The 27,430-nt window shown below is 52.4% G+C and overlaps 12 protein-coding genes across 12 annotated transcripts; 4 read left to right on the forward strand and 8 right to left on the reverse strand.

Annotated features, from left to right (window-relative positions):
* The first annotated feature begins 1,865 nt into the window (after positions 1–1,865).
* On the forward strand, positions 1,866–3,243 carry BP01DRAFT_359004 (SDR family NAD(P)-dependent oxidoreductase). The gene has a single exon (XM_025575566.1). It carries the CDS (start codon positions 2,159–2,161, stop codon positions 3,071–3,073), a length of 915 nt encoding a protein of 304 aa, XP_025429023.1. The 5' UTR covers positions 1,866–2,158; the 3' UTR covers positions 3,074–3,243.
* A 42-nt stretch (positions 3,244–3,285) lies between these two features.
* BP01DRAFT_123033 (uncharacterized protein) lies at positions 3,286–4,435 on the reverse strand. The gene has a single exon (XM_025570418.1). It carries the CDS (start codon positions 4,238–4,240, stop codon positions 3,428–3,430), a length of 813 nt encoding a protein of 270 aa, XP_025429024.1. The 5' UTR covers positions 4,241–4,435; the 3' UTR covers positions 3,286–3,427.
* Positions 4,436–6,138: 1,703 nt separating this feature from the next.
* BP01DRAFT_301995 (glycoside hydrolase family 71 protein) lies at positions 6,139–7,661 on the reverse strand (the record flags this gene model as incomplete). Its single annotated transcript, XM_025572050.1, has 2 exons — positions 6,139–7,518; positions 7,587–7,661. The coding sequence occupies 2 exons, from the start codon at positions 7,659–7,661 to the stop codon at positions 6,139–6,141; spliced, it is 1,455 nt and encodes a 484-aa protein (XP_025429025.1).
* A 1,425-nt stretch (positions 7,662–9,086) lies between these two features.
* BP01DRAFT_359008 (glutamate decarboxylase) lies at positions 9,087–11,043 on the reverse strand. Its single transcript, XM_025575567.1, has 5 exons — positions 10,797–11,043; positions 10,718–10,745; positions 10,029–10,664; positions 9,368–9,906; positions 9,087–9,311 (listed from the first exon to the last, which is right to left on the reverse strand). Exons 1-5 carry the CDS (start codon positions 11,015–11,017, stop codon positions 9,206–9,208), a joined length of 1,530 nt encoding a protein of 509 aa, XP_025429026.1. The 5' UTR covers positions 11,018–11,043; the 3' UTR covers positions 9,087–9,205.
* Positions 11,044–11,519: 476 nt separating this feature from the next.
* Positions 11,520–12,625, forward strand: BP01DRAFT_417630 (Aldo/keto reductase; the record flags this gene model as incomplete). The annotated part of the gene is made up of 5 exons (XM_025579270.1): positions 11,520–11,568; positions 11,667–11,816; positions 11,881–12,036; positions 12,102–12,216; positions 12,331–12,625. The coding sequence occupies 5 exons, from the start codon at positions 11,520–11,522 to the stop codon at positions 12,623–12,625; spliced, it is 765 nt and encodes a 254-aa protein (XP_025429027.1).
* Positions 12,626–12,782: 157 nt separating this feature from the next.
* Positions 12,783–13,322, reverse strand: BP01DRAFT_359009 (uncharacterized protein). The gene has a single exon (XM_025575568.1). It carries the CDS (start codon positions 13,229–13,231, stop codon positions 12,950–12,952), a length of 282 nt encoding a protein of 93 aa, XP_025429028.1. The 5' UTR covers positions 13,232–13,322; the 3' UTR covers positions 12,783–12,949.
* Positions 13,323–13,566: 244 nt separating this feature from the next.
* On the reverse strand, positions 13,567–14,211 carry BP01DRAFT_359010 (uncharacterized protein). Its single transcript, XM_025575569.1, has 4 exons — positions 14,106–14,211; positions 13,973–14,043; positions 13,829–13,915; positions 13,567–13,770 (listed from the first exon to the last, which is right to left on the reverse strand). The coding sequence occupies exons 1-4, from the start codon at positions 14,118–14,120 to the stop codon at positions 13,677–13,679; spliced, it is 267 nt and encodes an 88-aa protein (XP_025429029.1). The 5' UTR covers positions 14,121–14,211; the 3' UTR covers positions 13,567–13,676.
* Positions 14,212–16,869: 2,658 nt separating this feature from the next.
* On the reverse strand, positions 16,870–18,107 carry BP01DRAFT_324357 (phytanoyl-CoA dioxygenase family protein). The gene is made up of 3 exons (XM_025572828.1): positions 17,809–18,107; positions 17,377–17,752; positions 16,870–17,318 (listed from the first exon to the last, which is right to left on the reverse strand). The coding sequence occupies exons 1-3, from the start codon at positions 18,011–18,013 to the stop codon at positions 16,967–16,969; spliced, it is 933 nt and encodes a 310-aa protein (XP_025429030.1). The 5' UTR covers positions 18,014–18,107; the 3' UTR covers positions 16,870–16,966.
* A 1,784-nt stretch (positions 18,108–19,891) lies between these two features.
* BP01DRAFT_393819 (transcription factor domain-containing protein) lies at positions 19,892–21,828 on the forward strand (the record flags this gene model as incomplete). The annotated part of the gene is made up of 5 exons (XM_025578265.1): positions 19,892–19,998; positions 20,089–20,556; positions 20,605–20,835; positions 20,888–21,168; positions 21,221–21,828. 5 exons carry the CDS (start codon positions 19,892–19,894, stop codon positions 21,826–21,828), a joined length of 1,695 nt encoding a protein of 564 aa, XP_025429031.1.
* A 505-nt stretch (positions 21,829–22,333) lies between these two features.
* Positions 22,334–24,428, forward strand: BP01DRAFT_302068 (MDR family MFS transporter; the record flags this gene model as incomplete). The annotated part of the gene is made up of 7 exons (XM_025572056.1): positions 22,334–22,525; positions 22,594–22,670; positions 22,743–22,993; positions 23,048–23,123; positions 23,172–23,683; positions 23,757–23,917; positions 24,030–24,428. The coding sequence occupies 7 exons, from the start codon at positions 22,334–22,336 to the stop codon at positions 24,426–24,428; spliced, it is 1,668 nt and encodes a 555-aa protein (XP_025429032.1).
* A 789-nt stretch (positions 24,429–25,217) lies between these two features.
* Positions 25,218–26,452, reverse strand: BP01DRAFT_123196 (uncharacterized protein). The gene has a single exon (XM_025570420.1). The coding sequence runs from the start codon at positions 26,195–26,197 to the stop codon at positions 25,451–25,453; it is 747 nt and encodes a 248-aa protein (XP_025429033.1). The 5' UTR covers positions 26,198–26,452; the 3' UTR covers positions 25,218–25,450.
* BP01DRAFT_123195 (uncharacterized protein) lies at positions 26,453–27,316 on the reverse strand. Its single transcript, XM_025570419.1, has 2 exons — positions 26,917–27,316; positions 26,453–26,856 (listed from the first exon to the last, which is right to left on the reverse strand). Exons 1-2 carry the CDS (start codon positions 27,125–27,127, stop codon positions 26,708–26,710), a joined length of 360 nt encoding a protein of 119 aa, XP_025429034.1. The 5' UTR covers positions 27,128–27,316; the 3' UTR covers positions 26,453–26,707.
* Positions 27,317–27,430: the final 114 nt, after the last annotated feature.

Genomic DNA, 27,430 nt, shown 5'->3' on the forward strand with positions numbered 1-27,430 from the left:
CTTCTGTGGCTATTAACTATTGACTGGCTCCCTGCGAACCAATCTGTATTTGTATCTTGATTATGTCTGAGGCATCGATACTATGACCTCAGGAATAGTAGTATTTCTCTTGGAGAAGCTCCGCCTGGGACACTTTCCGAACACTTATAGCGAGGGCATCGTTCCTTGCTATCGCTACTGCTGTTATATCCGCTATCAATTGTATCTCTTGTCTTGTCTGGTTCTCCTTCTTCACTAGTATCTGGCCATGGTTGACAATCATAAATGATATACAACCAGTAAACTGATAGTTTGGGATTAACGGCCTGATCAATGCATTTTGGAAAATACCAAGCAGAGTGCTATTCTGAGAAGACCTGAATTTTCAGCGACTAAAGCTCCACAGAGTGCCCTGCAGTGTTCTCAGAGCGATCGCTAGCCCAACAATCAAGAGCTTTGGCCATGTATCTCTTGTACCAACGTGTTCATAGCGACGTCCAGTTTGCCTACTCAGACATCGTAAATTTTCGATGTGAAATCAAAGCCCCCTACTTATAGCTAGGCTATTTCGCATCGCGTAGATGCAGGTTCGTCGGTTATGTGTAATAAGATAATCCTCTTGGGTTCAACTATTGAAGAATGGTAGTCTCGAATATCTGAAGGAGATATTGACGTTCCATTGATTGAGGCTAAGGAGCCATGAACCAATATCCTTTGAGTAGTAGATGTTCGGTAGCCGATTCGATTTCATTACTCTTGGCACATAGATTTTGGCTATTAATGTTGTGAGGTGTGATTGAAGATATATCATCCCATCGAAGTGTGCTTCGAAAATCACGGTCTCCTCCCCAATGGCTGCATTCGAAAGAAGGGTTTTCTAATTGACAGAAAGTCTCGAGCACTTAGATTTCGAGAAGATCTTGCTGGCAGTAAGTCTTTCTTCCAAAATATTTTGAGCGATATCAGACGCTCCTGTCGCGCCGAATGGTTGTCATTCTTAGCTGTGAAAATCAAAAGGCGAAAATCTATCACTCACGTGATTGGCGGGCGGTACTCAAAATCTCTTGCTGTATAGTGAAAATCCTCCTAGCATCTCGCAAGGGATATACCATATAGCAGTACATCATACTGACCCCATTGGGTTCCAAGACCATATGATTATTCATACTTCTGAGGGCCAGCCTAGTCTGATGCTGCTCGGCAATGCAAGCAATCCGAGAAACATGGAAAAATCATGGCTGTTTCTTGTTGAGTTCAGTCAGTTGATTCCGCCAGCCTTATTTTGCGGCAGCCGTGCCGTCCAGCATTCTAGGAAGAGGGCATTGATCGCCGCCTTAGTGGCAGCGACGGCCTTTCAGATGACTTCCGTGTCATCGAATACTATAAAAATCATTCTTTTCTTTCAGAACTAGTTAAATTTTCTCTAATTATTTAGTTACTAACCATCTGATAATATGATAGAAGGAATTAGTAATTTTTATAGACTTATACTTACGCTTATCTAGATTATAATATAGATAGTATATACTATGATTCTTGAACTTATGCTCAGTATAAGCTGTAGAAGAAAAAAAAGAAAATAGCTTCTATTATAGGATTAAGGTCCTAGTATAGAGCTCAGCTCTAGGTACTAATTAATATCTAAGGTCTTACTTACTACATACTAAGACTAGCACTAACTTAGTATATATAAAAGAATCCTGTATAAACATAAAAAACTCTTTCAGCTATTCTTCTTGTTCAAAGGCATGTTGTGATTAGCACAATCCATCCGTCCCGTAACAGCTAGGCGCCCCACAGCCTGCACAGCATTCGTGACGCGGGAAGGAACAAACTGGGCAAATTCAGTTCGCCACTTGCGGTCGGGAACCCCGGCCTCATCCGCGTTCACGGCGGAAGCTCGGTGAAGCTCGGTGCCGAGGAGCGGACGGCAGATTGGTCAAAGCTGAAGGCGGAAAGGTAGGATCAGCTCCTGGACTATGCCGCTAGTCATACAGTGTGCACAATTCATAACAGTAAGCCGGAGATCAACCTCTTATCACCGGATGACCCCGCTGTCACCGCGTGTCCCCGCAATAAATCCGCCGAGCTCATGCTTGAGCTTGCCAATTATTGATAATTTAACCCTCCAACCGCTTCACAACCCTCCCAATCACACCATACAACACAATCGATCACCATGACTACACCCACCGTCTTCCGTCCCGGCGCGACCGCTCTCATCACCGGCGCCGCCTCCGGCATTGGCCTCGCCGCCGCCCATTACTGCCACCGAGAGGGCATGAACGTGATCCTCCTGGACATCGACGCAACCAAACTCACCGCGGCGGCCGCCGAGCTCGAGCAAGCCAACCCAGCATCCCCCAAACCCCACACTTTTGTGCTCGACGTCTCGAAGCAAGAAGACTGGGCGCAGCTCCAACCCACCATCCACGGGCTCTACCCGCAGGGCATCGACCTCCTCATGCTGAACGCCGGGCGGCTCGCCACACCCGCCTCAGACAAGAAGACCCCCTGGCACGACCCGGGATACTTTGAGAGCACCTTCGCGACCAACACCTTCGGGTACACGAACGGCCTTGCCACCTTTCTGGACAGCGTCACCGGCACGGACACCGCGACGACGACGACGGAAAACCCACCCCCGTCCCGCGCGATAATCCTCACCGGCTCGAAGCAAGGCATCACCAACCCGCCCGGGAACCCGGCGTACAACGCCTCGAAAAGCGCCGTCAAGACGATCGCCGAGCATCTCGCCTTCGATCTCCATCGGAGCTATCCGCAGGTCAGTGTGCATCTGCTGGTGCCGGGCTGGGTGTACACGGGCATGATGAGGAAGTATTTTGCCACCAAGCCGGACGGGTGCTGGACACCCCAGGAGACGGTCGAGTTTCTGGTGCGGAAGATGGCGGCCGGGAGTTTCTATATCATCTGTCCTGATAATGAGGTGACGGAGGAGCTGGATCGGAAGAGGATCGCCTGGGCATGTGGGGATCTGGTCAGGGATCGGCCGGCGTTGTCGCGGTGGCGGGAGGATTGGAAGGAGAGAGCTGCGAAGGGAATTGAGGGGTTGGATGTAGGGTTGCTGGGTTGAATGGCAGTCGGGTATGGTGACTACTAGGTAAATTCAACCAATAAGTTAAAGAAAGTTGGGTTAAAATATTTCCACTGTTTGGGGTACCTACAAGCTAGATGCCGCACGCGCATACTGATTGGGTGAGGCAGCGTTATGCACACAATGCAACATAGCTAATTATGCAATCTACAGTGGCAAACAACCCAAAGTCATGGCGATAGAAAAGTAATTGATATTAATCTGTGTTACCTGTTACCCCAATAAAAAAAACGCTCCAGTGGTAGTAGAAGACAAAGTAAAAAATAGGGGCAACTCCCTAATAGAGCCAATCATAAACTAAAAACAAGATGCAGAAGCCAAGCCCCGCCCATGTCAGCTAACCAGCGCAGGCTGCAGCTGCCCATGCCCGTGTCCCCCGTAGAGCGGCCATCGCCGCCGCCCAAACACAATCCGCGAGGTATATCTCTTCGTCTTGCGCATGACGTTCATTCTTGCCGTCGTCCCGCCGACCAGGAACGCCTGCGCGGTGCGGTCGTCTCCGACCTCAGCGGCCCCCACCCTCTCGCCGCCGCCGGTGGTCGTCGTCTCGAGCAGATGGTGTTGTGAAGATACGCGCCACAACGCTGCCTGGTCCCCGGCCCCAGTAGTCCGCGTCGGGAGTGCAACTCCACCTTCAACTTCCGAGGCACTTGCGGAAGCGGAAGCAGAAGCAGAAGCAGACCGTCGCCGCACCATCGCCCGAACAGCCCCCGTGATCTGCTCGCGAATCACAGTCACAGGCGGGACTTGAGCTGGCTCGGCGGGACAGCTCGTGTACGAGGGCGAGTCATCGTACTCCGCATCCTCGATCACATCCTCATCCTCCACAGAGGAGGCCGCCATTTGGGCGCGCACGGCCTGTTGGGCGGCTTCAATGGAGCGGTGGAGCAGGCGCTGGTGGGCGAGGCACCGCCGGAGGTCGGGGCTTTTGGTTGCAGTTTCACGCTGAAGTTTGTTGCGCGAAAGGAGGACGATGTGCGTGGGGATGATTGATGGTGTGGAGGAAGATGTGGAGGAGGAGGAGGAGGAGGAGGTGATGATTGTGCGGCGGGCGATCGGGGGAATGCGGGTGTTGATTGATGTGGAGGAGGGAGAGGTGAGGCGGGAGGCATGGCGGAATAATTGAGGTGCTTCGCAGGTGGCCATCTCGATTGTAGTAGATGTATGTAAGATATGAAGGTCAAGGTGTTCAAGGAGGATGCATAAGTATATGTATGTATGCTGTGTCTCTCCTCCGAGTCGAATGTGGTAAATGTAGTATGGATGTAAGGAAGAAAAGCAGCACCAGGCTGAGTTCCACCAATCTAAGCAGATGAAGTCTTTATTCTTGTATTAACATGTCTGTTTAAATCGTCAAAGTCATGCTCCCCTGATCCAGAGCCAGGGGAGGTCAGGGGATATTTATCCTCTCTCCCCGAGACCCTGCAGGGCAGGCAACAAAGGGGGGGTTGCCCGCTGCCATGAAGCTTATGGATCCTTCAAGCGGATCCAGTGGATCGCAAATGGCTCGAGCATCCGCTTGGCAGGCGATAAAGATTCAGATATCGGCCGACGCCGGTGGTCCAGGCGTGTCACGACTCTCGACTATCCCTCGGACCCGGAGAGGAGAGCACAGTCTCGTCCTCGGCCGGAAAAGGATGTAACCCTCGACTCGGGCTCCCCCGTCTGGCAACCTGGTCAGTGCTGATCCCCCAGACACCCCCAGACCGGAGTGGATTGGCGGGATTCCGTTGTCGAGTGGCGAGCCAAGGTTTGTCGTCTGCGTCATAGACTTGCGGGTGCCCCCAGGATTATGCATGAAAGAGGCAGGAGACTCTTTTTCTAGAGTGCCACCCGATAAGAGCTCTCGGAAATGTTCGTCAGTCCATCTAATCATACGATAAGCACCCACCGACAGGAGAGGGGCTATTGTGGGCTGGACTCGGTCGGCCCCTAGACTCGCGGTGGTGACTGAGGCTATTCGCGGATGCTTCTTTATCCGCGGCTGGAATGTAACCCTATCCCAATGCGGATAGCCTTGACGAGTGAAGACAAGGGGTGTTTGACAAGACGACTACTGCTGCAGTCACGCTGCAAATATATTATGAGTCAAGTCTTGTTCAGAGTGCTTGTTCTATCTTTGATCTCGCGGCGCAGCCCGTCGCAGACCCTACAGGAAGCTAGCTGCTCGCTCATGTTCGGGGTCGCAAATCATAGGCTTCACCACCTACCAATATCATATCCTCTGTTGTGAGTGTCGCAATCATCATTGATTCAAATAATGGCCCATCAGATGACCCATCAAACTTGACAAACAGCAAGCGTAGCGCGTGCCAAGCCGTCAAGCGAGATCTAGCTTTTCCGACAATCTACTCTCATCGGACAAAGAAAGAAGGTTTCTGACTTGACTCTGCCGGCGGATCAATCAGAACCAGCACTTCCACCGATAGAGCTGTTAAGGGTCCAAAGGACCAAAGGATCAGAGGAAGGGCCAGCCAGTGCACGTCCCACCCAGTCGGCGACGCCGACAGTTCGATCGAAACCCACGGTTGACAGGCGGTGATAGACGGGTAGTGAATGTCCGCAAGCGGCAACAGGTTCCTACATTGCAAATGTCGAACCATGGATTGCCGCCCAGGGTCTTTGCCGCATACATAAAACAACCACCAAATGCTGGCGGGACAAGCCGACGCCGAAATTCTGAGTCGAATGAGGCAGCAGCAGCAGCAGCAGCAGCAGCAGCAGTAGATAAGCAGACGAGCGATCAACAGCCCTCACTACGGAGATAGGAAATAGGCACTCGCACACTAACTGGCAGAACAAGGTGACAACGAGACCATCATCCTCAACTTTTGCGTTGTGAACTCTCTCAAAAATTAGATATTAAGAAAAAATGGAACAGAAGAACAGAAAGAAACATGCGTCATAACATAGATACAGTTCGGTATCAATCCAAGATCTATCACCCTCCACCGTGCATCGACATTCATCTCCAGAGCCTCCTCGTTTCCTCCCCGGGCATGAAGATCATAATACAAGAAACAACGGAAGAATCATCGCTTTCGTCATATTACCCACCCCAGACAGACGCCGACGATCAGCGCGGGGATCAGCAACCCCCTCAACTCCGAGCGCATCGTCCAGGCGCTGGATTCCTTATCGCCGGAGGAATCACTGGCGCTGGAGTTGGCTGCCGATGAGTTGGTCATGTTGCTCCCTACCCAAGCGTTCCAATTGGTCATGTTATTGTTGCCGCAGATCGTGGTGATGGGCTGCCCCAGCACGCGGGTCAGCTCGTGGCCGCCGCGTGAGAGGGTGACAATGACCTCGCCGGTGCGGTTGTCCATCGGAACTGAGCCGAAGTAGATGCCCTTGCCGCTGCCGTCGGGAGTGTCGGACCAGTCAACCGACTCGGCCTTGCCGTCGATACTGACGAACACGTCGGCGGCGGATTCGAGGAGCGCCGAGAAGAAGATCGCGTCCTTCAGCACCTCGCCCGGTGGGAGGGTGGTCTGCCCCTGCGTCGCCGTGTTGCCCGTGGTTTTGCCGGCAGAGCACGCCCACGACGGCGAGAGGCGGTACCAGGTGACCAGACCTTCCTCCTCGATGGTGGCGCTGCCTTGGCCGTTCTTATACTCATCCACCACATAGGGCAAGAAGGCGCGCCAGCCGTCGTGCGGCATGCCGATGGCGTAGTCAAAAGGGGCGCCGCCGGAGACAAAGGTCCCCAGGTCAAGTTCGTGGATGGGCCCGATGTAGTGCGACTCACCGACGTCGTTCCACGTCAAGATCTCCACGTACTCCGGGTCAATCTCGTAGACCTGCTTCCAGCGCGTGTACCACAGATCGTCGCCCTGCCAGACCCAGTTCTTGTTATAGCGCACCATGTTGGCGTAGAACCAGGGGGAGACGGGCATGATGTAGGGCTTGTCGGTGCCGTTGGAGGATTTCAGCGCGGCCAGGTAGCGCTCGTCCATCGATGTATTCATGGCCGCCGTGCCGTCCGGCCACGCGCTCCAGCTCATCAACCCGTCCGTCACAGTCGAGGACGCCAGCTTCTCCGGCATAATGCTCGACCAGTCCGGGACGAAAAAGCAGTCGACTTTCTTCTTGATATTCACCCAGTCCCCTTGTGCCTCGTAGCCCTCAAAGGTCGACACCAGCGGCGTCTCGTTGTTGTGTTTGTAGTACGCCGGGAGCTTGGTGTAGTTTCCTAGCCACTTGATGACCTGGTCTTGGGGCCAGTGGCCGTCACCAGAGTAGTCAAGCGAGAGGAAGAGCTTGAAGTCGAGCTCCGCAGCCACCGTAAAGGCATCATTCAAAAGCTGTCCTGTGTAGAGGCCGCCGTAGCCTGTATTCAACGCGAAGGCGTCGATCTTGGCCGCTTGGGCTGATCGGATGTCTTCTCTCCAATTATCGAGGGTAAAGTTCTCACTGTTCGCGACCTGTACGTTCGTTCCGATACATTAGAGTTGATGTTCTCCAGGAGACAAATACGGTGGAGAAGACAGACCATAAAGTGTGCAAAGACAGCCTTGGCCTGCGCATGGCAGGCCAGTGCTATCATCAGGGCAATGATCAGTGCCATAGTAACAGTGAGGCTACGAACAACCAGAAAGTCTTGTCGCGAGGGTCCGTACGCTATCCCAGGGAGCAGGAATATTCTAGCAAAACAAGAAAAAAGAATCATACAACAAGGGGATGTCGGAGGTTCATATGACTACAAGAGCCCTGTCTGCTGGCGTCCGCTTCCATCCTGATATTCAGGGGGACTAGCCTATAATGGCATTTCCTCATAGAGTTGAGTCCAACAAATGAACGCAGCCTAATTGACTTTTACACACTGAATTGCACAGCCTGAGCACCGCCTGTCAGAGACAAGACGAACAGGGGAAACGAAAAGCCATGCGGCATGCCGAAACACCCTCCATTGCGTGAGCTATTGAAGCGGTCTGTCAGCATTATCCCGAGCAGAGATCAGATAGTTCCAGAACTGGGCGAAGCCCCCTCGCTTGCGCGTTTTGAGTTGTGGGCTCAATCGATATGGGCACTACCGCTGGTGCCCACTGAGTGATTATCGGTAGTGGTGGTGAACTGGAGACGAGACGTACACATAGCTGCGAACACCTCCGTTTGGCCTGCTGGAGTGAACGAATTGACCCCGGATTGACAGGGCCATGACCGCTAGTGGGTCCAATTATTGCAGGCAAACTCCAGGCTAATGCATCGAAGAGGCTATTATTGTGCTGGAGGTGGTAGACCCAATGTGATGTGTCCGATGTATGCTTCTCCTTGATTTGAAGCCAAGGACGGAAGAGTTCGTGTACCAGAACCCTAACCAGAGCGATCATGCATGACAGGTCCTTTTTGCGTGTTGAGCACGCCCCTCTCCCACCGTCGAACACCTTGGATGTGGTCGATTTCTGTGCTTTATTGAAATACGAACAAGGTCTAACTTCCTCCAATACATGGCGATGGCCTGATATGGCGCTTTTAGAATCACGAATCAAGCTCGAGTCGTAGAATAGTCGGCCGTATGCCACTGTGATTCAAATCAGCCCGGCCAGATGTGGGGAGATCCACGACCGTAGGCTGGGAGTAGGAGTCGACGTACTCCGTACCGTGTAGATATTGGCAGCGGTGTTATCAGATACGCTGACCAAAACCAGCAAATACAACTCACCGGTTTTCGTGGGGAAAATCGCTAGTTACAGCCGAGTCCGCACCCTGCAACAGGCGGCCGCTGACAGCATACCGAACTATTCCCATGTGTTCTCAGACTTTGTCGAGGACATACGTAAGAAAGCAGAAAGATACAGGAAGGGATGCAGGTTTGACGTCGGCGAGCACGAGTTCTTCGCCGCTCGGGTTGGGGCGGGATGCAAACTCCAACAAACTGTACCAAACCGGAAGGACAACGAACTAGTCATTAACATGAAGTGCTTCTTACTTCGCCACCAGTCCGATTGTCACTACTCACTAGGATTCTGGTGCAGAATACGATGATTTGGCTCTGGTAACTTGTTGTGGACTGCATTACTCCTTAATGACAAATACGAAGCTGTAGTATATCACTCTCTGACTTGTCACCGGTCGCAAAGCTTAATTAGCGAACAGAGCCCAATGATCCACTCAACAAACAGCATGGGTTTTCCCGGTCTTCCCTTGGAGTGAATGTTTCTCATCCTTGTAGACTGGATGTCCCTGGGGCCCGCGAGTCGCGTGGGTCTGAATATACCTGTTCTGAGTTAATGATCGTGATCGACGGTCATGAACTAAGCAGAGGTTACGTACGTGCTGTACCGGTTTACCATCGTCTCATCCATTTCCTCGAGCGACTTCATTGCCTGGCGAATGTCTTCAACCAGCAGGTTACAGCGGTGTAGACTGAAATCCTCCCGCAGCACGATCCGCATCATCTTCAACTGGTTACAGTTGGGTGCCATCGTGTAAGCTGGAATCACCCATCCTCGACGACGCAGTACGTGAGCCAGAGAAAACTCATCCCAAAGACGTCCCTCCTCTTCGGGCAATCGGTAGGCCACCAGTGGGAGTCCGCGACCGTTGCCCTCACTCATGATGATGAAGCCGAGTTTTCCGAGCTCCGAGGCCAGGTAGTCGGCAATCTGAGTCAAGTTGGTCATAATGGATCGATAACCCTGCTTCCCCAATCGGATCAACTGGTAGTATTGACCAATGACATGCGAGGCTCCCTTGGAGAAATTTAAAGTAAAGCTGGCTTGATCGGCCCCAAGATAGTTGATGTTGAAGATCAACTCCTTGGGCAGATACTCCGGGGCACGCCAGAAGACCCACCCGACTCCAGGATATACCTGTGCGTCCGCGTGTCAGCACTAGATCACATCACTGAGTAGCACCATTGGTCAGGTTCTGAGCCCCATCAAGTTGCAGGCTCTTTACGAGACCTACTGCAGTTACTCACGGCCTTACTTACCAATCCATATTTATGTCCTGAGACATTGATCGAGACCACTTTCTCCAATCGAAAGTCCCATTCCAACTCTGGCCTCACGAAGGGAGCGACAAACCCGCCACTTGCAGCATCTACATGGATCGGACAATCGATATTTCTGGCTACAAGCAGATCATTGATGGCTTTGATATCCTCATACTGGCCCGTGTAGGTGGTGCCCAGGATGGCGCAGATGCCGACCGTGTTTTCATCCACCATCTCGACGGCAGCCTCCGGGTCGATGACGTATCGTGTCTCGGTGCAGTAGACGTACTTCTCCTCGACCTCGAAATACCGGGCGGCTTTCTCCCAGCATACCTGTACCGCACTGTTCATGATGATGTTTGGACGCGACCAGTCCTTCCCGGCTGCTTTCCGTTGGTTCTGCCATCGCTTCTTCATCGCTAGCATGGCGAGCATGATCGCTTCCGACGATCCAACCGTAGAGGTGCCGAGGGCGTCTTGTTCCGAGCCCTCTTGTCCTGTCGTCGGTGCATTGAGAAGACCAGCGATCATGTTGACACAGCGGTTCTGTATGTGTGCGGATTGCGGGTACTGCTCGTAATCGATGAAGTTCTTGCTCATCGCGTCAGACATGAGGGTTTGAACTTCGTCTTCCTGCTCCCATTAGCCAACTGCGATCCGTAGTAGTCTATGGATTGAAGCCGGACCATGTAGGTGGTGACAAAGCTCGCCAGGCTGGAAAATGTTATCATCGCTTTGGAGCAGTGGGTGAAGGGGAAAATTCACTTGAGCAGCGGGTTGCCATCAAGACTCAGCTCGTCCTTGATCATTCGGTACGCAACACTTGCCGGCATCTCATGCTCTGACATGGCATGCTCGGGAAGCTCCTCGACCGCATAGTGAGACCCATAGACATAGGGCGCCGCCTCCGATGCCTGGGCTTCACGCTTCTCGCGCCGGTGGCGATGAGCGTGCGATTCTTTGGCGACTGACGAAAGGTGAACCATTTTTGCCTGTTGCACAGCGGGATGAGTTGTGCCGAGTTCAGCTGGGGAGCACTTCTGCCGTTTGTCTTTTTATAAATATAAGGGTGTGGTGGTACCGAAACTCTGTGCTCCGGAATGACCTCACCACTCTCGTATACGGGCGCGTCTGTCACCTGTGCCATCTCTCTCGCGAATGCATGACAGAGAGTCGTTGTCATTGAGTAACCTTATGCGCGGGGCTACGCGTTCGCACAGGTTCTTTCACTAAGGTCTTTTAAAGGTTCACCCTTGCATGTCCCCTTGGGCACAGAACATCTTGAGCGCTGTCAACCATATAAGTTCCGCTGTTTGTTCATGCCGTCGCTCATCGTTTTTCATCGACTGCGAATATAACGCGACGAGCATTATCGCTGACACTCACCATGAGCACAATGCTAGTCTGTACCGGGGATGGCGGTGGAGTTAGTGGCGGAGATAAGAGTCTCACTTCAACGGAACGATGGAATAGTCGATGAGGGACATGATGCAGAAACTCATATCCGCCGCAATCGCCGCCCTTACTATAGGAAAGGGTACGATAGGACTCACTGCAAGAAGGCTGAACTCAGACGACAAAACAACTTCACCACGACGCCTTTCCTGTGACACCAACATGGTGACGCTTGGCAAGTTGCCGTCCCGTCCGCTGGGCCGCTGCTCCCTCGCATAGGCCTGAGACTCACGGGCGCCAGCAGCGGGTACGGTATGCCGCTAGACGACGGCAAGATTCTCGGACTATTGGATGAAGCATACAACAGGGGAGACACCGTCTGGGATACCGGTACGTGACTCACCAAGCGTCGTGCGCAGATGGCTGTATAGGCTCTGTACTTATGAGGTATCAGCGGATAAATACGGTGCATCCGAAGAGATCATCAGAAATTGGTTCGCCGCCAATCCCCGGAAACGCAAGGACATGTTCCTCGCTACTAACTTCGAGATTCGTCCCTCGTCCGAGTCGCCGCACGGATACAAGATGGATCCGACGCCCGAGTACTGCCGTTCGTAGACTTGTACTAAGTTCATCGCTAGGATAACTTCACGCCGACTGAGAAGACTATGGAAGCTATGGTGCGACTGAAACAGGAGGGCAAGATCAATTTCATCGGCCTGAGCGAGTGCAGTGCCGAGTCGTTGCGCCGTGCGCATGCAGTTCATCCCATCCCATGCGTGCAGGTGGAGTATAGCTTGCTTTGTCTAGCCATTACATCTCCACAAATTTGACTTCTTGGGTCCGTACGGGAGCTGGATGTTGGAATCGTGGCTTACAGCCCTCTCGCAAACGGGCTGTGAAGGGGCGATATACGATCTCGCCGAGATGTCAATCGCCCCGGAGATTCGCGTTGGGTTCTGCCATGGCTCCATGAGAAGAGTATTAACAAGAACATGACCGTCCTAGACAGGATATCGGACATTGCCAAGCGCAAGGATGTCACTAGTACCGCGCAGCTGGCGCTGGCCTGGATATTCGCACAGGGTGATGATATTTTAACCATTCCAGGAACCACGAAGGTCGAAAGATTGGAAGAGAACCTAGGAAGCGTATCGATCCACGTGTCAGCAGATGAGGAACGCTCGCTCGGGAATTAGCGAAAGATGTGGACGGAACTCGATTTCGGTAGCGCTGTGCGGCGACTTGCGCCGGCTCCCTCAATTGCAGCCGGAGCTCGGGGGAGGACGTTAGTTTGAGTTGTTGCAATCCCAAGGCAAGTTGCACCAGTTTTCGAGCGAGATCGACCGGTTGAGTGGCTGACTCCGGCGGTTCTAGCGCCGTGTCGGCATCCTCTGCCTCAGGTATCGCGGGGGAGTGACTGCCTCGCCATGATACCACCGGCTTGAAATGGAAAAAAAAAATTTTGCCCTTATCTAAGACCATGAAAGTGGTGGGAGGATCAGGAATGTATGAGAGGGGTCCTAAGCCGGATATTGGGATTGTGTCAATCGCAAAGTGCAGAGACAGCCACAAGTGGCGGATTCTGCATTGAGGCCGCTTTGACTAAAGAGCGAGGGTTTCGTCTCTGGGTCGCTCACTGTAGGCTGTGGCAGTAACTCCGGTCGGGCATTCTGCTGGCGAAGTAGTCGATCGACAAGCAATTTAACGTGCTGGATGCGGTCCTCTACTTGCTCATAGTCATTTCTCGATGGTTTAGCAAAGGCTTGGCTAATGCATTCTAACCCTCGGCTGCAGCAATACATGCAGCTGGAGCTGCTGGCGGGCTCGAAGGTGCATCGTCGTCTGCGGTGTTGACATTTCAAGCAAGAGAACGTGCCCTCCCGGGTGTTGCGTCTTTTATTGTGTGCGCGCTGTAGATTGGAGAATGGGAACCACGGAGTAAAGGCATGGTATGGTTGACGCGGAGAAGGACGCGTAGATATTGGGAGCTGAGGGATTGAGAGAGGAGATACTGATCAGGATCAGGCTAATTGATTTGACTAGTCAACAACGCTAAGCCCCGGGCCCGCTGTTCCATCCCAAGCCCCCCTCCTCTCCTTGGAAGTCTCCTTCATTTTAACACTATCCAATATATTTGTAAAGATAATTATATTCGCTTATTAGGTTATAGACGGCTGGTTTCCGAAATTAGTGGCATAGGCCTCAGTTACTGGCCCTCTGCGTAGGCTAAACGTGCAGCAAGCGCTTTCAACCCGCGAAGTCGAGAATATCGATGTTCAGACCCGGAGGCACATTAATTTCTCTCAGATCATCTATCTCCACATCATCCGGCGCAGAGACCCTGAGAAATCAGCTTATTGCATGTTCAGTTGAAGAGCGTGCCCGTTGACGCTACTTACGACATGAAATGAATGGGTGGGCTGGTCAGCGTGGAGTCGAAATTGTCCGGGAATTGCAAGTGCTTGGCTTCGTAGACCTTGTTAAGCCTAGGGAGGAGATCGATCAGCATCGGACGAACTAGTGCTAGCGGTAGTCAGACTTACATCTTCGTCAGCTTTTCTCCATCCCCATAATAATCATGAGCCAGCTCGTTGTCGTAGCGAACGTCAAAAGTCTTTTTCGATAGACAGTTAGCACCTAGCACAAGCTGTGTTCCACACAGCTATTTAGACTAACCAAGTCTTTAACCATACTGGCGGTCTTGAGGGTAACAGTGATAGATGTTGTAGATGTCGAATTTGGAATAATAGAAAGATGCGCTGCTTACTCTCCAGCTCGCTTTTAATGCTGCAGGTTGTCACTCGGACGAAAGTTCAAAAGTGAGATGAGGTCATCGAGAATTCATCCTCATCTCGATAGAGTTGAGCCAGTGGAAGGACCAGGCGTTCCAGACGGTTCGGTACCCAGCAATTCAACTACGGGTGGCGGAGATGACACTTCCCGTGGTCCGTTTGCAGGTGGTTTTTGTCAGTGTCTGGTTTTCTAGTGACTTCATCAACCTTATCTCACCTTCACCTTTGTCACTGTAATTCATCGATGAACTACAAGGATGGAGATCTCCCTATCGCCGCGCTGATTAAGGTATGTAATTGTGCGCAAGATAAGAGTGATTGGGATCCATGACGCCTACACTGCCATATACAAAGGTTTTGTACTCCGTACAGTACGTAAGTGCTATACCACGCTGGGTGATTTTGCGACAGATATAGGCCGTGCCAGTTAGATGCACTCCATGTGAGGAGATTCCTGTTTCACAAACCTTACCTAAATCAGAGGAATCACCCACAAAAGGGAAACTAAACATGCATCATAAAGAATGAGGAGAAGTACTGTGGCGACAAGGGTGTCGCTTTCTTCAGCGTTGAGTCCATATAGTTCTTCCTTAATGAGCAGAGTGCCGAGTGACTGCATTCCAGCGATCTGGTGCTCGATCATCCCTGCCACACTTTGTTTAGTACTCAGCGAAGTCACTGACTCTACTGAGTGCCGATGGCACGAGGCATGTACAAAGCCCACATCTTGATATGCGAGTGGTCGAATGTTACGCTCGACACGGGTTCATGGTGTTATCGTTGTCGATTGCCAAGGCGCTGCAGACTCTTGTCTCAACTGATTGAGCACAACATTACCGACCGTGAATATCATGCTACTACTCTCACCTACAGTAGAGGAGTAAGCTCTGATTTTCTGGTGAGTCGAGAATTTCATGGATCCTAGCAGGGCCTTCTGGCATAGATCCCGTGGTGTCGCGCAGGGTTGGAGGTGATTTTGACTGCGAGTTCGCGGTTTCCTGCGTGACGAAGATTGCCGTGCTTTAAGCACGGCCGCCTACTAGGGGTGGGAGCATTGAAGGAGTACTCTGACAAGGCTGCATTTCGCTGCGCTGACGCTTGTGGATAGATATCTTTTCGGCAATGATATATCTCGGAAGGTATCCTTCATATCTGAGACCTTTGATCTCACATCGACGGCGCGCGTCCGGTCGCATTTGCGGCACTTTTTCCGACAGGTCCCGCTTGCTGGATCTGAACTACATGAATAACTATCAGCGGTGACAGTTTGTCCACGAAGTACAGTATCTTCTGACCTGTTCGCGCAAACGTCATGGTAGAATACAGCCTTCTTTGTGATACGAGGAGCGTCGAAGAATACGCACAAATATAAACAGAGCCAGCTATTGCGCGGGCGAGGTTCGCATATATTGGTACGACCGCGCAGGAGGATACTAAAATCGGTTTATCAACAATGCATTTTGCGGCTCGCACCGGGATTATCCTATGGAAGTCGTTGTGAGTGGGTAGAAATGCTAGTATAGGCAAGGATCTCCGCTATGGGCTTTGCCCAAAACAAACAGCAACCCACCTGCGCCACCTGATACACTGTCTGTAATCCATCTGCTTCTTCCTCGCTTAGAAAGCTGGTGATCGTGTCAGCGTCCTGTAGCTCTCAGATAGATACGCATAAGAAATTGGTAAGTTCAATAAAGCAGAATGATCATACCTGACCAGCCGGGTGGTTTTGCCCACTTTGCCCTATTCTTGTCTTTGTAGGAGAGTGACTTTGACTGACGGGCTTGCAAGTCCGAAGCACTGTTACAGAACTTCTATTACGAGCAGATCGGCACTGGGGTAATTGATGAAATCGATTCACCGCGACTGTCTCAGTCTGTGTCCCGAAACCAGGAATGACTCTAAACTGGCGTTGGTGGCTGCATAACCGCTATCTGAGAGAATATATAGGATGCCAGCCCTTGAGTCAGAAGGAGGTGTGCTATGCTGGATATTATAGAACCAGTCACAAATCTTGCTAGACCGACATACTCACAACAAGCGAGAACAGGCAATTCGCCTTTGAGGTGCACAGCGGTCATCTTGTCGATAGATCTACTAGTAAGATTTTTAAGAGCCGATTTTCGCCGTCGTTGGCATTATGAACGAGGTTATCAATTCTTTAGGCTCAATGGGATCCAAGTTCAGCCATTGTCGTCATCCCTAGACCTGGTGAAGATGGCAGTCCTGAACCCTTGATGGAGCGGTGGGTAATTGCATTCTCTTCTCGTTCCAGGGGTATTTAATTTAGTATCACTCTCAGGAAGCTTCTATGTTTATTTTGCTCACCTTCCATGCTTTGGCTGCTTCGCTATGTATCGAAGCCATGCGTATATTTTGGGGGGCCGGGCAGTTGAACGCACTGCCTAGACGGGAAGTATATGCAGCCCTAAGCACGGAGTAGGTCACCCCTCTATCCAATTGAGCTGCCTGTCCATTCAAAACCCCCAGAATCCCGAGAATGCTAGTGGTGTAGCCAACTAGGTCCAAGCGCTGGCACGAACCTGGCGCACACTATGTGCACTAGAGCTATGGATCGACGAAGGAACTTCTCATTGTGTCGAGGTGCATACGTATTTTTTTATGGTTGTCTCCCCACGTTATCAATGAATGGAATGTACATTTGTTCTTTTAAGCGAAAGGAAATACAATCCCAAGGTCAATGACAACCAAAGATTTTTGGATACACAATTCGTCGCCAAAACCCGCCTAGAAGTCTGTTGGACGCCCATCTCCCTTCAGCTCCGGACGCAAATGAAAAATTGGATCCATTAGCTCGACCCAGCCACACGCCGGTTCACTCATCGAGTAGCCCATGTAGTCCTGGACCTCCCGATCATAGCTCAGGGCGACCTCAGCTGGCACTGCCAGGAACTGATTCTCCTCCTGACGCAGATAGCCTCGAATAATGAAGGTGGCGAACAGCAAGCGCTTCTCATCCTCAGTGATATTCGCTCCTCCCCCATGAAATGCCGACGCAAGCATGATGAAGCCATCGCCCTTCTCCATGTCGGCGTAGATGCATTGCTCCACTTTGGGGGGAGTGGCTCGGTCGGAACCCCTGTGAGGTAAAGTGGTTAAAAACAAGCAGCTCTTCGTGCAGCGAATCCCCGACATACCAGAGATGACTCCTCGGGATGAATGCAGTACCTCCATTCTCCTTAGTGACCCGGCAGCCTGCCACGAACAGACCAACGGAGGCCTCGCGCTCCGCATCGCGGACGTCGTCCCACTGGCCGATCTCCTGGTGCCAGCGATGGCTGATGTAGTCGTCTCGATGCAGGGGCTGGGCTGCGCCTCCAGGACCGATCCGCATCGCCGCGCACGAGTGCACGTAGGGCTTGGACACGGAGAGCTTTTTCTCGTCGCCCCACCAGTACCATCTGCGGGAGGTGAGAAAGTGGTCGCAGACTTGGCGAAAGAGGGGATTCATGAGCTGAGTCTTGGTGTAGGTCGGGCTCCTGGCAATGAGCGATGGAGCCCGTTGGGTTTGTGCTGGGATGGTATCAGATTCAGATACTTGATTAGAGCTCACTATAGCGTGGGTTTACCTGGAAAGAAGGTGCCGTTCCATTCGGTATCTTCGTCCAACCGCGATTTGATCTCCTCATAGGCTTGATCGACATCGCTTTCAAGAATGAGGTTCCTGATGAAGACACCGCCGTCTCGTTTGAGTAGATATACAATCTCTTCTAGGGGTGTGTCCTTGGACACCTTCTGAACTTCGTCACTGTACTTGGACGGATGGAAAGGCATGATTGGCTTTCTTTGAATCTCAGCTTCAAGTTGTCAGGATGATTTTCCCAGAACAGAGCTATCACCATCCCTTAATATAGCGGATGTAGTGGCCATGACATCCGGATAGGCGCTGCCAAGAATATTGGAGATGGGGAAAACTACTACTTAGTAACCTACATTAAGATCCCGTCCGGTCTGGACTCCCCGCATCACTCGGCCGGTGGCCTCGTTTGCCGGATGAGGGAACCCGCCTCCAGGCTTACCCCCAATAGGAAATGCTTCCCACCGCCGCAGCAGTGCCACTAAATACCAACACTAAGTCGAGCGATATCTGGTCAAGCTTGGCCCTATAGGCGGGCGGAAGGTTCCGATGGAATCTCCCAGTGGGATTGATCTGAATTTGTCCGATTTGACTTACCAGGGTAGTCTATAGATTCATCCACGCTCGAGGCTTGACGTATCATTCGCAGCTGCGACAGATTCAATATAAGTTCTTGAATCGTTGGCCATGTCTAACCGAGCCTTGATTATCCGAGCGGGTAAATCCCTCGCCGATGAACCAGAGAATGGAGATGACATCCACTCCCGAGTGGCTATAACTGACCACCATTCGACATTCCATTACAACTTGTTATTACTGGGCCTTGTAATAACCATAGCATCAATCACTACCACAAAACTTCTGAAATGTTTGTTTGGGATAAGTAGCAAATCTGCTCAAATTGACGTCTTGGTGAAGCCTGCAGCGCGTATTGCGTTGTTAAAAGTACTCCTTCTGCCTATCAACTGATAGATCGATCACATACGCCAGAAGAACCCCAATCGGTTGGTGGGAGCGGAAAGTACTTCTTGATCATCAACTAGTGCCATCGAAGCAGGCAAGCATCCTCGATAAGAAAGTGTTTCAAGCGAGGCTATGCATAAAACTCATCTACTAAGCCCATTGGCCGCAACACCGTGGCCTCGTGGGGGACAGTCATGGCCCCCGGAGTGTAGGCATTTTACCCCCTCAGACCTCCTCAGTGTGTGAATTGACCTCAGCCTCAATGCGACTATCAGCGAGTGCCTTGTCTGCGCGGTGCCTCCCTCAGCCAAAGGCGTCCCAAGCGCACTAACCCTTTGCGCGGCTACATGGGATTTGGGAAAGAAATACTAGGGTGATGGTAGGTGTTCTTGGATCCAGTAGGTAAGCTATAGACTAGGTACTATACAAATTTGTCTCGGGGGCTGTAGGGGAGAATAGAAAGATAGAACCCCAATCTTTCTACTCCATCAGGTGGTGGTGGTCGCCGGCCGCCGGAACAAACTTGGAAGTCACGTTACTGTCGAGTCATGGATCCATGATCACGTTACTGTCATTGGGTAGCCAATCAAAATTCAGGAATCGCCTCTCAAAGCTACCAGTCATCGTCCATCACCCGCTAGTAGGCCCTCAGCATAGAAACGAAGGTTGCAACTGAAAGCTAGGTACTGAAGCTCTAAGAACAACCAATGGAATAATGAAGCTTAACTAAACTGACTACTAAATTGAATTGATAACACTATCCCCTGATTGCAGAGGAATGACAGGAGTATGTTCATCAAGAAGAAGAGAAAGAAGAAAACAGCAAGGCATAGGGAGAGGGAAAAGGAAGAGGGAGAAACCACCGCCTTCCAATTGTCAGGAAGGCACCCCCCTCCTCCAGCTTCCCCGCCCCGTCAGTACCTATCTTGAAGGTACGTACGTACTCCGTACCTAGTGCTTTGACAGGTCACGTGGGAAGACCGGGGTTGGTACAATGCCGTGTCCAACCCCTTATCCTTCGCCAATCCCTCTTCCTGTCCCCCGTTCCTCTTCCTCTTCTTTTTCTCCCTGCTACGCATAGACTAGACCGATTCGAGTTTTACTATTCAACCATGGCATCCATTGTGCGCCCACCCCTGCCATATGGAAAAGCATGTGCCACCTGTGCACGCGCCAAGTGTCGCTGTGTTCCCCGGAGTGTGGGCGGCCGCTGTGAAAGGTGACCCACCTGTCTATCCGGCCCGGGGTGAAACACCGGAGTACACAATGCCGTTGAACTGATTGACTGATACTACAACCACAACTGCAGATGCTATCGGCTGGGCAAGGAATGTCGCTTCCCCGAAGGTCGTCGCAAGGTTCGCTCCTTATCCAAGTCAGTTCAGATAGAACAGAAACTGGATGGGTTGATGATGCTGCTGACTTCCGGTCGGACGGGGCTGCCAACGCCGACTCCGCTTCCCGCCGATGCTGAGGCCGAAACAGAGTCCGAGCAAGAGAACGAGGACAACCAAGCTGATGAGGAAGCTCTATACGCATTTCGCACGCAGAGACTACAATTCCTTCCCTTGATCCATATTCCCGCCACAACCACCGCCCAAAATCTAAAACAGCAGTCGCCGTTCTTGTGGCATTGTATCTCCGCGGTGGAAAGTAAGAATACCTCTCGGCAAGCCGCTCTATGTGTCACCATTCGCGAGCTGGCGGGGAAGCAGCTACTGGTGGATTGCAACAAATCCCTGGATTTACTGCAGGGAGTGCTAGTCTATCTCGCCTGGTATGGCTTCTGGCTCGTGGCTTGGAACTGGATGCTAACTATTAACAGGGTCACCTTTCACAGCCAACCGCAGAAATCGTCACTCTGTATCTATGCCCAGATGGCGATGGGACTGGTCTTCGAGCTAGGCTTCAACAAGCCCGCGCCTCCAGACCTGAGTATGACCATCTCAAACAGCAATGCGGTCGGCCATATGCCAGGACTGAAAGCGTCCATCTCTACGCGGCGAACTATGAACGAACGCCGCGCAGTATTGAGCTGCTACGTGCTGACTTCGATGTATGATTGTTCTAAAGACAAGACAGAGTGATCTAGTGACTAAAAGGGACAGAATCGCACAATTTCTCGGTCGAATGGACCCGCTGCGATGGACCCCGCACATGAGAGAGTGTCTCGATATTCTGACAAAGAGCGGCGAGTCACCGGGTGACGGGGTGCTGGTCCAGATCACGCGCACGCGTTTGCTGGCGGACCAAATCCTCCAAGGCCCGTGGAGTGAGGGCGTGTATGGCCCGCATCCGACGCAGGCCCTCGCCGCGTTTCATCTCAAGGCGTTTGAGTCGCGGTTTGAAACGATCAAAGCTGAGATCCCTCTTCCACTCGCCGATAATAGTACATTCTTCCTGAACAGCCCGTCAGAAAGTCAATACTGATTGGTACCCAGAACCCATCCTCTTCCACCTCTATGACACACAAACAAGCCTCTACGAGGTCGCCCTCGTCAACCCTCCCGCCGACGAAGAAATGAGCAGCCAACGGCTTGGCCATCTGTACGCTTGCTTACACGTTGTGAGGCAATTCTTCGATCTCTTCTTTACGATATCTCCCGCGGAATATACTTCCCTCGCACTACCCTATCTGACTCAGATATCGCATTGCCTGGTTACCCTCTTCCGGCTGTCGACTCTGGATTACCCGGGCTGGGACAAGGCCACGGTGAGAGGCACGGTGGACCTCCTGGACGTTGCGAATCAAATTGCCACGCGCATGGGCCAGGTTGCGGCTGCGGTGGGGATGCATGGCGAGGAAGCGGAATGCGATCCGTTTAGTAAGCTAGGGCTGATGATGCAGAAGCTAGGAGGGGAATGGGCGGTACGGCTGCCGGAGTACACGGGGGTGGAGCCAGATCATGGTGCTGGGGAGGTGTTGCCATTGAGCAGCGTGGAGTTGGGCGATCTGGAAAGTTTTTTGAGGTGGTCAGAAATGGCGTGGCTCACGGATGGGACCGGTGTAGGAGGTTCGCGTCCGAATCTTAGTAATGCCTGCTCTTAAATCGACACCTATAAGATTTGCTTTTCTGCAACCTCATTGGTATAGGGATGCTCTCTAGTATGTGACTTTTGCGGCGTTGTGATGGGCTTTCTCTAACGTCCCTTGTGCGTTGACAAATTTGTCATTGACGGGTTGCAAGACTTCACAAACAGATGCCTATTAGCACTGATGAGAGTACAAGTCTCCCTATTAGTCCTTTCTCTGGGCTGCCAGCAGTCTGGCAAGAGAGATAATACGGCGGTGGTAGTTCTTTTTCGACAGAGGGCCGGCGTTAGCGGCATTCGAAAGCCGGCGTCCGCATGAATGGAATCGGCGTTCGGAAGAGGCAAATCCCAACGCCGCCATCAGCTCTCATACTTCAAACTCACACTCCGACCATTTATATTCGATCTATGCTCACGAAATTCGACTCAGTACCATTCCAATTATCCTTGTCTCACAGGATCCAACAATGGTACATTTGACAAAGGAACCCCGGATCCTCGAAAGCTCCGATAGAGCCAACATGAGCCACAACAGCAACGGCAGCCACCTTGATCTCCAGACATCCAGCTCCAACACATGTGAGAAGAACGAACTGCGCGTGGAGGCCGAGTACGAGCCAGAGTGGGTGCACGGAGTGACGTTGGTGATGGTGATCATGGGAATCACCCTGGTAGTATTTTTGATGTTATTGGATGTATCGATTGTGTCGACGGTGAGCCATGTCATTCGACCTTTCTGAAGTTGAACTAAAGGACTGACATTACTCCGCATGATAATTAGGCCATACCCCATATCACAAGCCAATTCAAGTCGCTCGAAGATGTCGCGTGGTACGGGAGCGCGTATACGATATCCAGGTAGGACTCTTTGCGTACTAGCACTTCCCGACTATTGGTTGAGAACCAGCTAGCTAACTGGACGATGTGTAGTGCAGCCCTCCAGCCCCTCACCGGCAAGTTCTACACCTACTTTTCTTCCAAGTGGACATGTCTTTCCTTCTTCGCCGTGTTCGAGCTCGGCTCCGTGGTCTGCGGGGCGGCCAGTTCATCTAAGATGCTGATCATCGGGCGCGCGGTGGCGGGCATGGGGTCGTCGGGGATGCTGAACGGGGCGCTGAATCTCCTAGCCGCAGCGGTGCCGACGGAGAAGCGGCCGACGATGATTGGGGTCATTATGGGGTGTACGTTTTCTCGCTCATATCAGGAAGGTGCCTGAACTGCTAACCATTCGTTAGTTGGCCAGCTCGGCCTGGTGGGCGGCCCGTTAATCGGCGGGGCGTTGACAACCTATTCAACCTGGCGATGGTGTATGTAGGCTAACCTTCCACCATACACCAGTCAATGCATGGCTGATGACAGAGAAGGCTTCTACATTAACCTGCCCATCGGCGGCGTCGTCGGCGCCCTTCTCCTCTTCACGCGCATCCCGGACCAACAAGCCAAACCCCCAGCGAGAGAAGTGATGCGGCTGCCTTTCCTCTACAAATTCGACCTGGTGGGGTTTATCTTATTTGCGCCGGCATCGATCATGCTGCTTCTGGGCTTGCAGTACGGTGGCAACCACTACGCGTGGGACAGCGCAACGGTGATCGGGCTGTTCGTCGGCGCAGCCGCTGGCTTTGCCGTATTCGCAGCCTGGGAACGCCGAATGGGTGCCGAGGCCATGATTCCTGCCCACTTGGTGTGTAATCCGATCGTACTCTGCAGCAGTCTGCTGTCGATGGCGACCTTCGGGTTCACGATGACGCTGTCGTACTACCTACCGATCTACTTCCAGTCAGTACGGGGTAAATCGGCGCTGGTCAGCGGGGTGGATCTGTTGCCGAACATTCTGTCTCAGTTGGTGATGGCGGTCGGATCTGGGGTGTTGAGTTGAGTATCCTCTCTCTCCAATAAACAACTGAATTGAGCGCGGAGACTAATGTGAGACACAACACCATCCAGTCTCAAAATGGGGCTACTACCTCCCCTGGGCCATCCTAGGCGCCATCCTCAGCTCCGTGGGCAACGGCCTCCTCGCCACGCTGGGACCGCACACGTCCATCCCCAGGTGGGCAGGCTACCAGGCCCTCGTCGGATTTGGACGGGGCGCTATCTCTCAAGTTGTGAGTCCTGTTACCTCTTTCTCGCCCCCTGCCCCCTCCCCGCCCTTTCTGCCAACCAGACCCTGTCCTCGTACATCCAGTTCCAAACTAACACTGTATGGATATCCAATAGCCAATAATTGCCATCCAAGCTACCATCCCCGCCACCTCCACCTCCACCGCAATGGCCATGATGACCTGCGCGCAGACCTTTGGCGGCGCCATCTTCCTCGCAGTCGCGGAGGTCATCTTCGCTCAGGCGCTGCGCGTAGAGATCCCGCGGTATGCGCCAGCCGTTGACGCGGAGGTTGTGATCGCCGCCGGGGCAACGGGGTTTCGGGCGGTGGTGGCGGCGAAGGAGTTGCCGGGAGTGGTGAGGGCGTTTGCCGAGAGTTTGGACCGGGTTTTTTATTTGGCTGTGGGCTTGTCGGTGGTGCAGTTTGGGGTTGCGTGGGGGGTGGGGTGGAGGAGTGTGAGGAAGGGGAAGGGGAAGGAGACAGCGGCGGCTGGGGTAGGGGAGGAGAGGGTGTGATTCTGGTTCAATGTCTAGTTAGTAGGGGGTGGTTGGTCTCTAGAACTATGTGGTCTTGAAAGACAACCTAGATAGAGCGTTCAGGATAGTACTAGCATACTGCGCATTTCATCGGCCAACTGGCAAGGGTTCAATACATTTCAATTCGATCAGAGGATGCGTATTGTGTTGGCGCATATGAAGAGAGGGTGTAACAGCGGCAGATTCGACGAACAAAGGCATTGTATGGGGAAGTCGAATAAAGACGGTGACTCCCTTCGTCTCCGCTTCCCCCCGCTCCCTCCGATCCCGCTCCCTATGTCGAGTTGTAGTAGTTAGTAGTCACTCATTTTCCTAGCTCATAATTTTTTGAAAATGGTCATGCTATTGAAGCACGATCAAGAAAAACAAAGAAAGAAAAGAAAAAAGGAAAACCTTTCTCTTCCAGCTCATTCAACTCAATTCTCTCAGTCCACCGCCCCCCTCTTGTAAAAGGGGCTTTATACACCCAATCCGATGACCGGAGATCTCCTCTATACCTCAAAGCGTAGTAAAGCTTCAGCCACCAGAACCAAAAAGCCAACCAAAGCCAGATATTGAAAAGGGAATCAATCAGAAGAGATGAACAAGTTGAGCTGGACCGCACCTGGGCACTCATAAATAACAACTTTACCCCCCCCCCCCCCGGCCCATTGCGCCTCTTTCCACCACCAACTTCATCACTCGCAACGGCCTTATGGCATGGCATACAAACGACCTAGTGAACCCACTACAGTAGACCCCAACCCCAACGCACCACTTCCACCACCCATGACCCCACCGCTTTTTGGACAGAGAAGACAGAAAGAAAAAAGGTGAACCCTTGCTAAGAACTCTTCGCAGGCTAATAACGCATCAGCAGCAGCAAAACAGCCCGCCCACAACGCACCGACCCCATCCTCACCGATTAACCTTCCACAATCCGCATCCATGGCATCCGACCAGACATACATCTACAAACTGCGCTCCGAGCGGGCCGACCCCGTCACGCAGGCCTACCGACACTACCAACCCTCGCTGGCAGCGCTCTGGATGAACAAGCTCACGCAGATCTTCCCGCCGTACCTGGGGTTCATGCCGTGGCTGGAGCAGACAATGGTACGGGGCACGATGGCCTTCGGCGGCAACACGAGCCAGGTGTATGGGGTGATGACAGTGCGCACCGGCTGGGGGGGCCAGCACTTGACGCTGATCCGCACCGACAGCTCCTTCAAGGGGGTGGACTGGCCCGTCCTGCTGTCGCAGTGGCCCAGCCACAGATACAAGGCGGCGCAGGCGCCGGTGAGCTTTGGCGGCATTATCCAGGGCAGCCAGGTGAAATTCTTTGTCCGGGGCCCCGGCGACCTCATCTTCGATCTGGGGTTGTGGGATGATCCGCGCACCGCCTTCTGTCTCCACACCGAGGGGCCCCAGATCGAGAAAATACTGAGGGAGATCCGCCTCATCGCCGCCCGCCCGGAGCATGCCTGGCAGAACACCCAGCTGCAGGCCAAACAGGGGCTCCTGCCCGTCCTGTACAATAAGTCGGATCGGTGGGACGACCATTTCCCGCCCCGACCGAACGAAATTCTTCGATCGCAGCACGACTGGAAGTGGTTGAGGTGATCCAGGTGAGTATAGGGGGTCGGCTGGCTGTGCTGTGCTGGCTGAAAGGTGATGATGATGGTGAATGAAGAGAGGTGGTAACGGCTGCCACGTGCCTGGTTGCACCGATTGCAGACCCCGTCAATTGTTGTGGCTTGAGCGGGCATAAAAGTGACATTTTTGTGGGTATGGATCGAGATACACTGGATGTTGCTTCGTTGGCGTATATAGGTTGTGTCTCAGTACAGATGCAGTGTTTAGTTTAAAATGACGATATTTTTCTGTTTTTTATAACTTGTGATTCCGCTGTGTTGGTCTTGGACTCTGCTGTGTAGTACCTTAATCCGAGTTATATGTAAGACGTTCCGGGGGAGAACCCCCGGACCCCCCTTTCTTTCAGCTTCCTGGCAGTCCGCATGCTACTATATTCCAGGGCATGAAGCGCTTCCTAATGCCCCATAACCCACAGACTTGGCAGAGCTTGTCCCCAAGAAAGTGCTTACTAACCCAGCCAAGCCTAAGTTAACTAAATACCACTTCCCAAGAAAACAGAGACAAAGCGATAAAAGACAGGACCAGACTGGCAGACGAAATAATACATTCATTCCAACCATTACCACAGAAATACAGCAATAAAACATCGCTAACATCCAAGCACCCTCTCCACCCCCTAATTCTTACATCTCAAACCCAATTCCAGCGCCATGGTCAGGCGACTTCAAGATCCGGTCATACTGCCGGTCGGCCATAAAATCTGCTCGCGCGATCTCCGCAGTGTTGGGATGGTGTGAGCCGTGCTTGTTGTGGTGGTTACCGTGGCGGGTTTCTATTGGTACGTTTAGTAGGTAGTCTACTGAAGCTAGGGACGGTAAGGGGAAAATCGAACCTCCATGGGCGGTGGCGGCAGCTTGAGGTACCTCCGGCGCAGGTCCGGGAGCGGGAGCCTGGTGTTCAACTCCGTGGGAAGGTTGTTCTGGCGCCTTAGGGTGCTGGGGCTGGTGCTGGGGCTGGTGCTGGGGCTGGGGCTGGGGTTGGGACTGGTGCTTGTGGTGGTGGAGGTGCAGAGCGTCTTCGGCCTTGTGGATGAAGTTTGACATGGTGCTGTGGAAGAGTGTATTTCCGGCGAGTGTTCGTGGGTTCGGTAACCAAATTGAGATTGTACTGTGTACTTAGTGGTTCGGGCTTATCTGGTAGACTATGAACTGCGTGGTATCAACGCAATCTTATAGTGCATTCGCATAGCATATGACGTATATCAGTAGCGTAGGTAGTGCGTGAGGGCCCCATGGATGGGTTGAGGTGATGGTGAGTTATCTCCAGTAGTTATTTGACGTCATCACGGGGATATTCTGGCTACAACGCCGAATAAGACCCACTGAACGGCCCGGAACGCGCGGCGT

This window comes from Aspergillus saccharolyticus (assembly GCF_003184585.1).
Source record: "Aspergillus saccharolyticus JOP 1030-1 unplaced genomic scaffold BP01scaffold_30, whole genome shotgun sequence".
NCBI lineage: Eukaryota > Fungi > Ascomycota > Eurotiomycetes > Eurotiales > Aspergillaceae > Aspergillus > Aspergillus saccharolyticus.

What these genes read in the sequence shown, in the direction of transcription:
- BP01DRAFT_359004 (XM_025575566.1), top strand. Translation starts at nt 2,159, where the DNA reads ATGACTACACCCACCGTCTTCCGTCCCGGCGCGACCGCTCTCATCACC.
- BP01DRAFT_123033 (XM_025570418.1), bottom strand. Translation starts at nt 4,240, where the DNA reads ATGGCCACCTGCGAAGCACCTCAATTATTCCGCCATGCCTCCCGCCTC.
- BP01DRAFT_359008 (XM_025575567.1), bottom strand. Translation starts at nt 11,017, where the DNA reads ATGGTTCACCTTTCGTCAGTCGCCAAAGAATCGCACGCTCATCGCCAC. An exon ending in CAGGACATAAATATGGATTG is followed by an intron (nt 9,907 to 10,028) that starts GTAAGTAAGGCC and finishes GCGGACGCACAG; the next exon opens with GTATATCCTGGAGTCGGGTG. An exon ending in ATGGTAAACCGGTACAGCAC is followed by an intron (nt 9,312 to 9,367) that starts GTACGTAACCTC and finishes AACTCAGAACAG; the next exon opens with GTATATTCAGACCCACGCGA.
- BP01DRAFT_359009 (XM_025575568.1), bottom strand. Translation starts at nt 13,231, where the DNA reads ATGTATTGCTGCAGCCGAGGGTTAGAATGCATTAGCCAAGCCTTTGCT.
- BP01DRAFT_359010 (XM_025575569.1), bottom strand. An exon ending in GGAGAAAAGCTGACGAAGAT is followed by an intron (nt 13,916 to 13,972) that starts GTAAGTCTGACT and finishes TCTCCTCCCTAG; the next exon opens with GCTTAACAAGGTCTACGAAG. An exon ending in CCACCCATTCATTTCATGTC is followed by an intron (nt 13,771 to 13,828) that starts GTAAGTAGCGTC and finishes CTGATTTCTCAG; the next exon opens with GGTCTCTGCGCCGGATGATG.
- BP01DRAFT_324357 (XM_025572828.1), bottom strand. Translation starts at nt 18,013, where the DNA reads ATGCCTTTCCATCCGTCCAAGTACAGTGACGAAGTTCAGAAGGTGTCC. An exon ending in GAACGGCACCTTCTTTCCAG is followed by an intron (nt 17,753 to 17,808) that starts GTAAACCCACGC and finishes ATACCATCCCAG; the next exon opens with CACAAACCCAACGGGCTCCA. An exon ending in ATCCCGAGGAGTCATCTCTG is followed by an intron (nt 17,319 to 17,376) that starts GTATGTCGGGGA and finishes TTTACCTCACAG; the next exon opens with GGGTTCCGACCGAGCCACTC.
- BP01DRAFT_123196 (XM_025570420.1), bottom strand. Translation starts at nt 26,197, where the DNA reads ATGCCCGCTCAAGCCACAACAATTGACGGGGTCTGCAATCGGTGCAAC.
- BP01DRAFT_123195 (XM_025570419.1), bottom strand. Translation starts at nt 27,127, where the DNA reads ATGTCAAACTTCATCCACAAGGCCGAAGACGCTCTGCACCTCCACCAC. An exon ending in TGCCGCCACCGCCCATGGAG is followed by an intron (nt 26,857 to 26,916) that starts GTTCGATTTTCC and finishes ACGTACCAATAG; the next exon opens with AAACCCGCCACGGTAACCAC.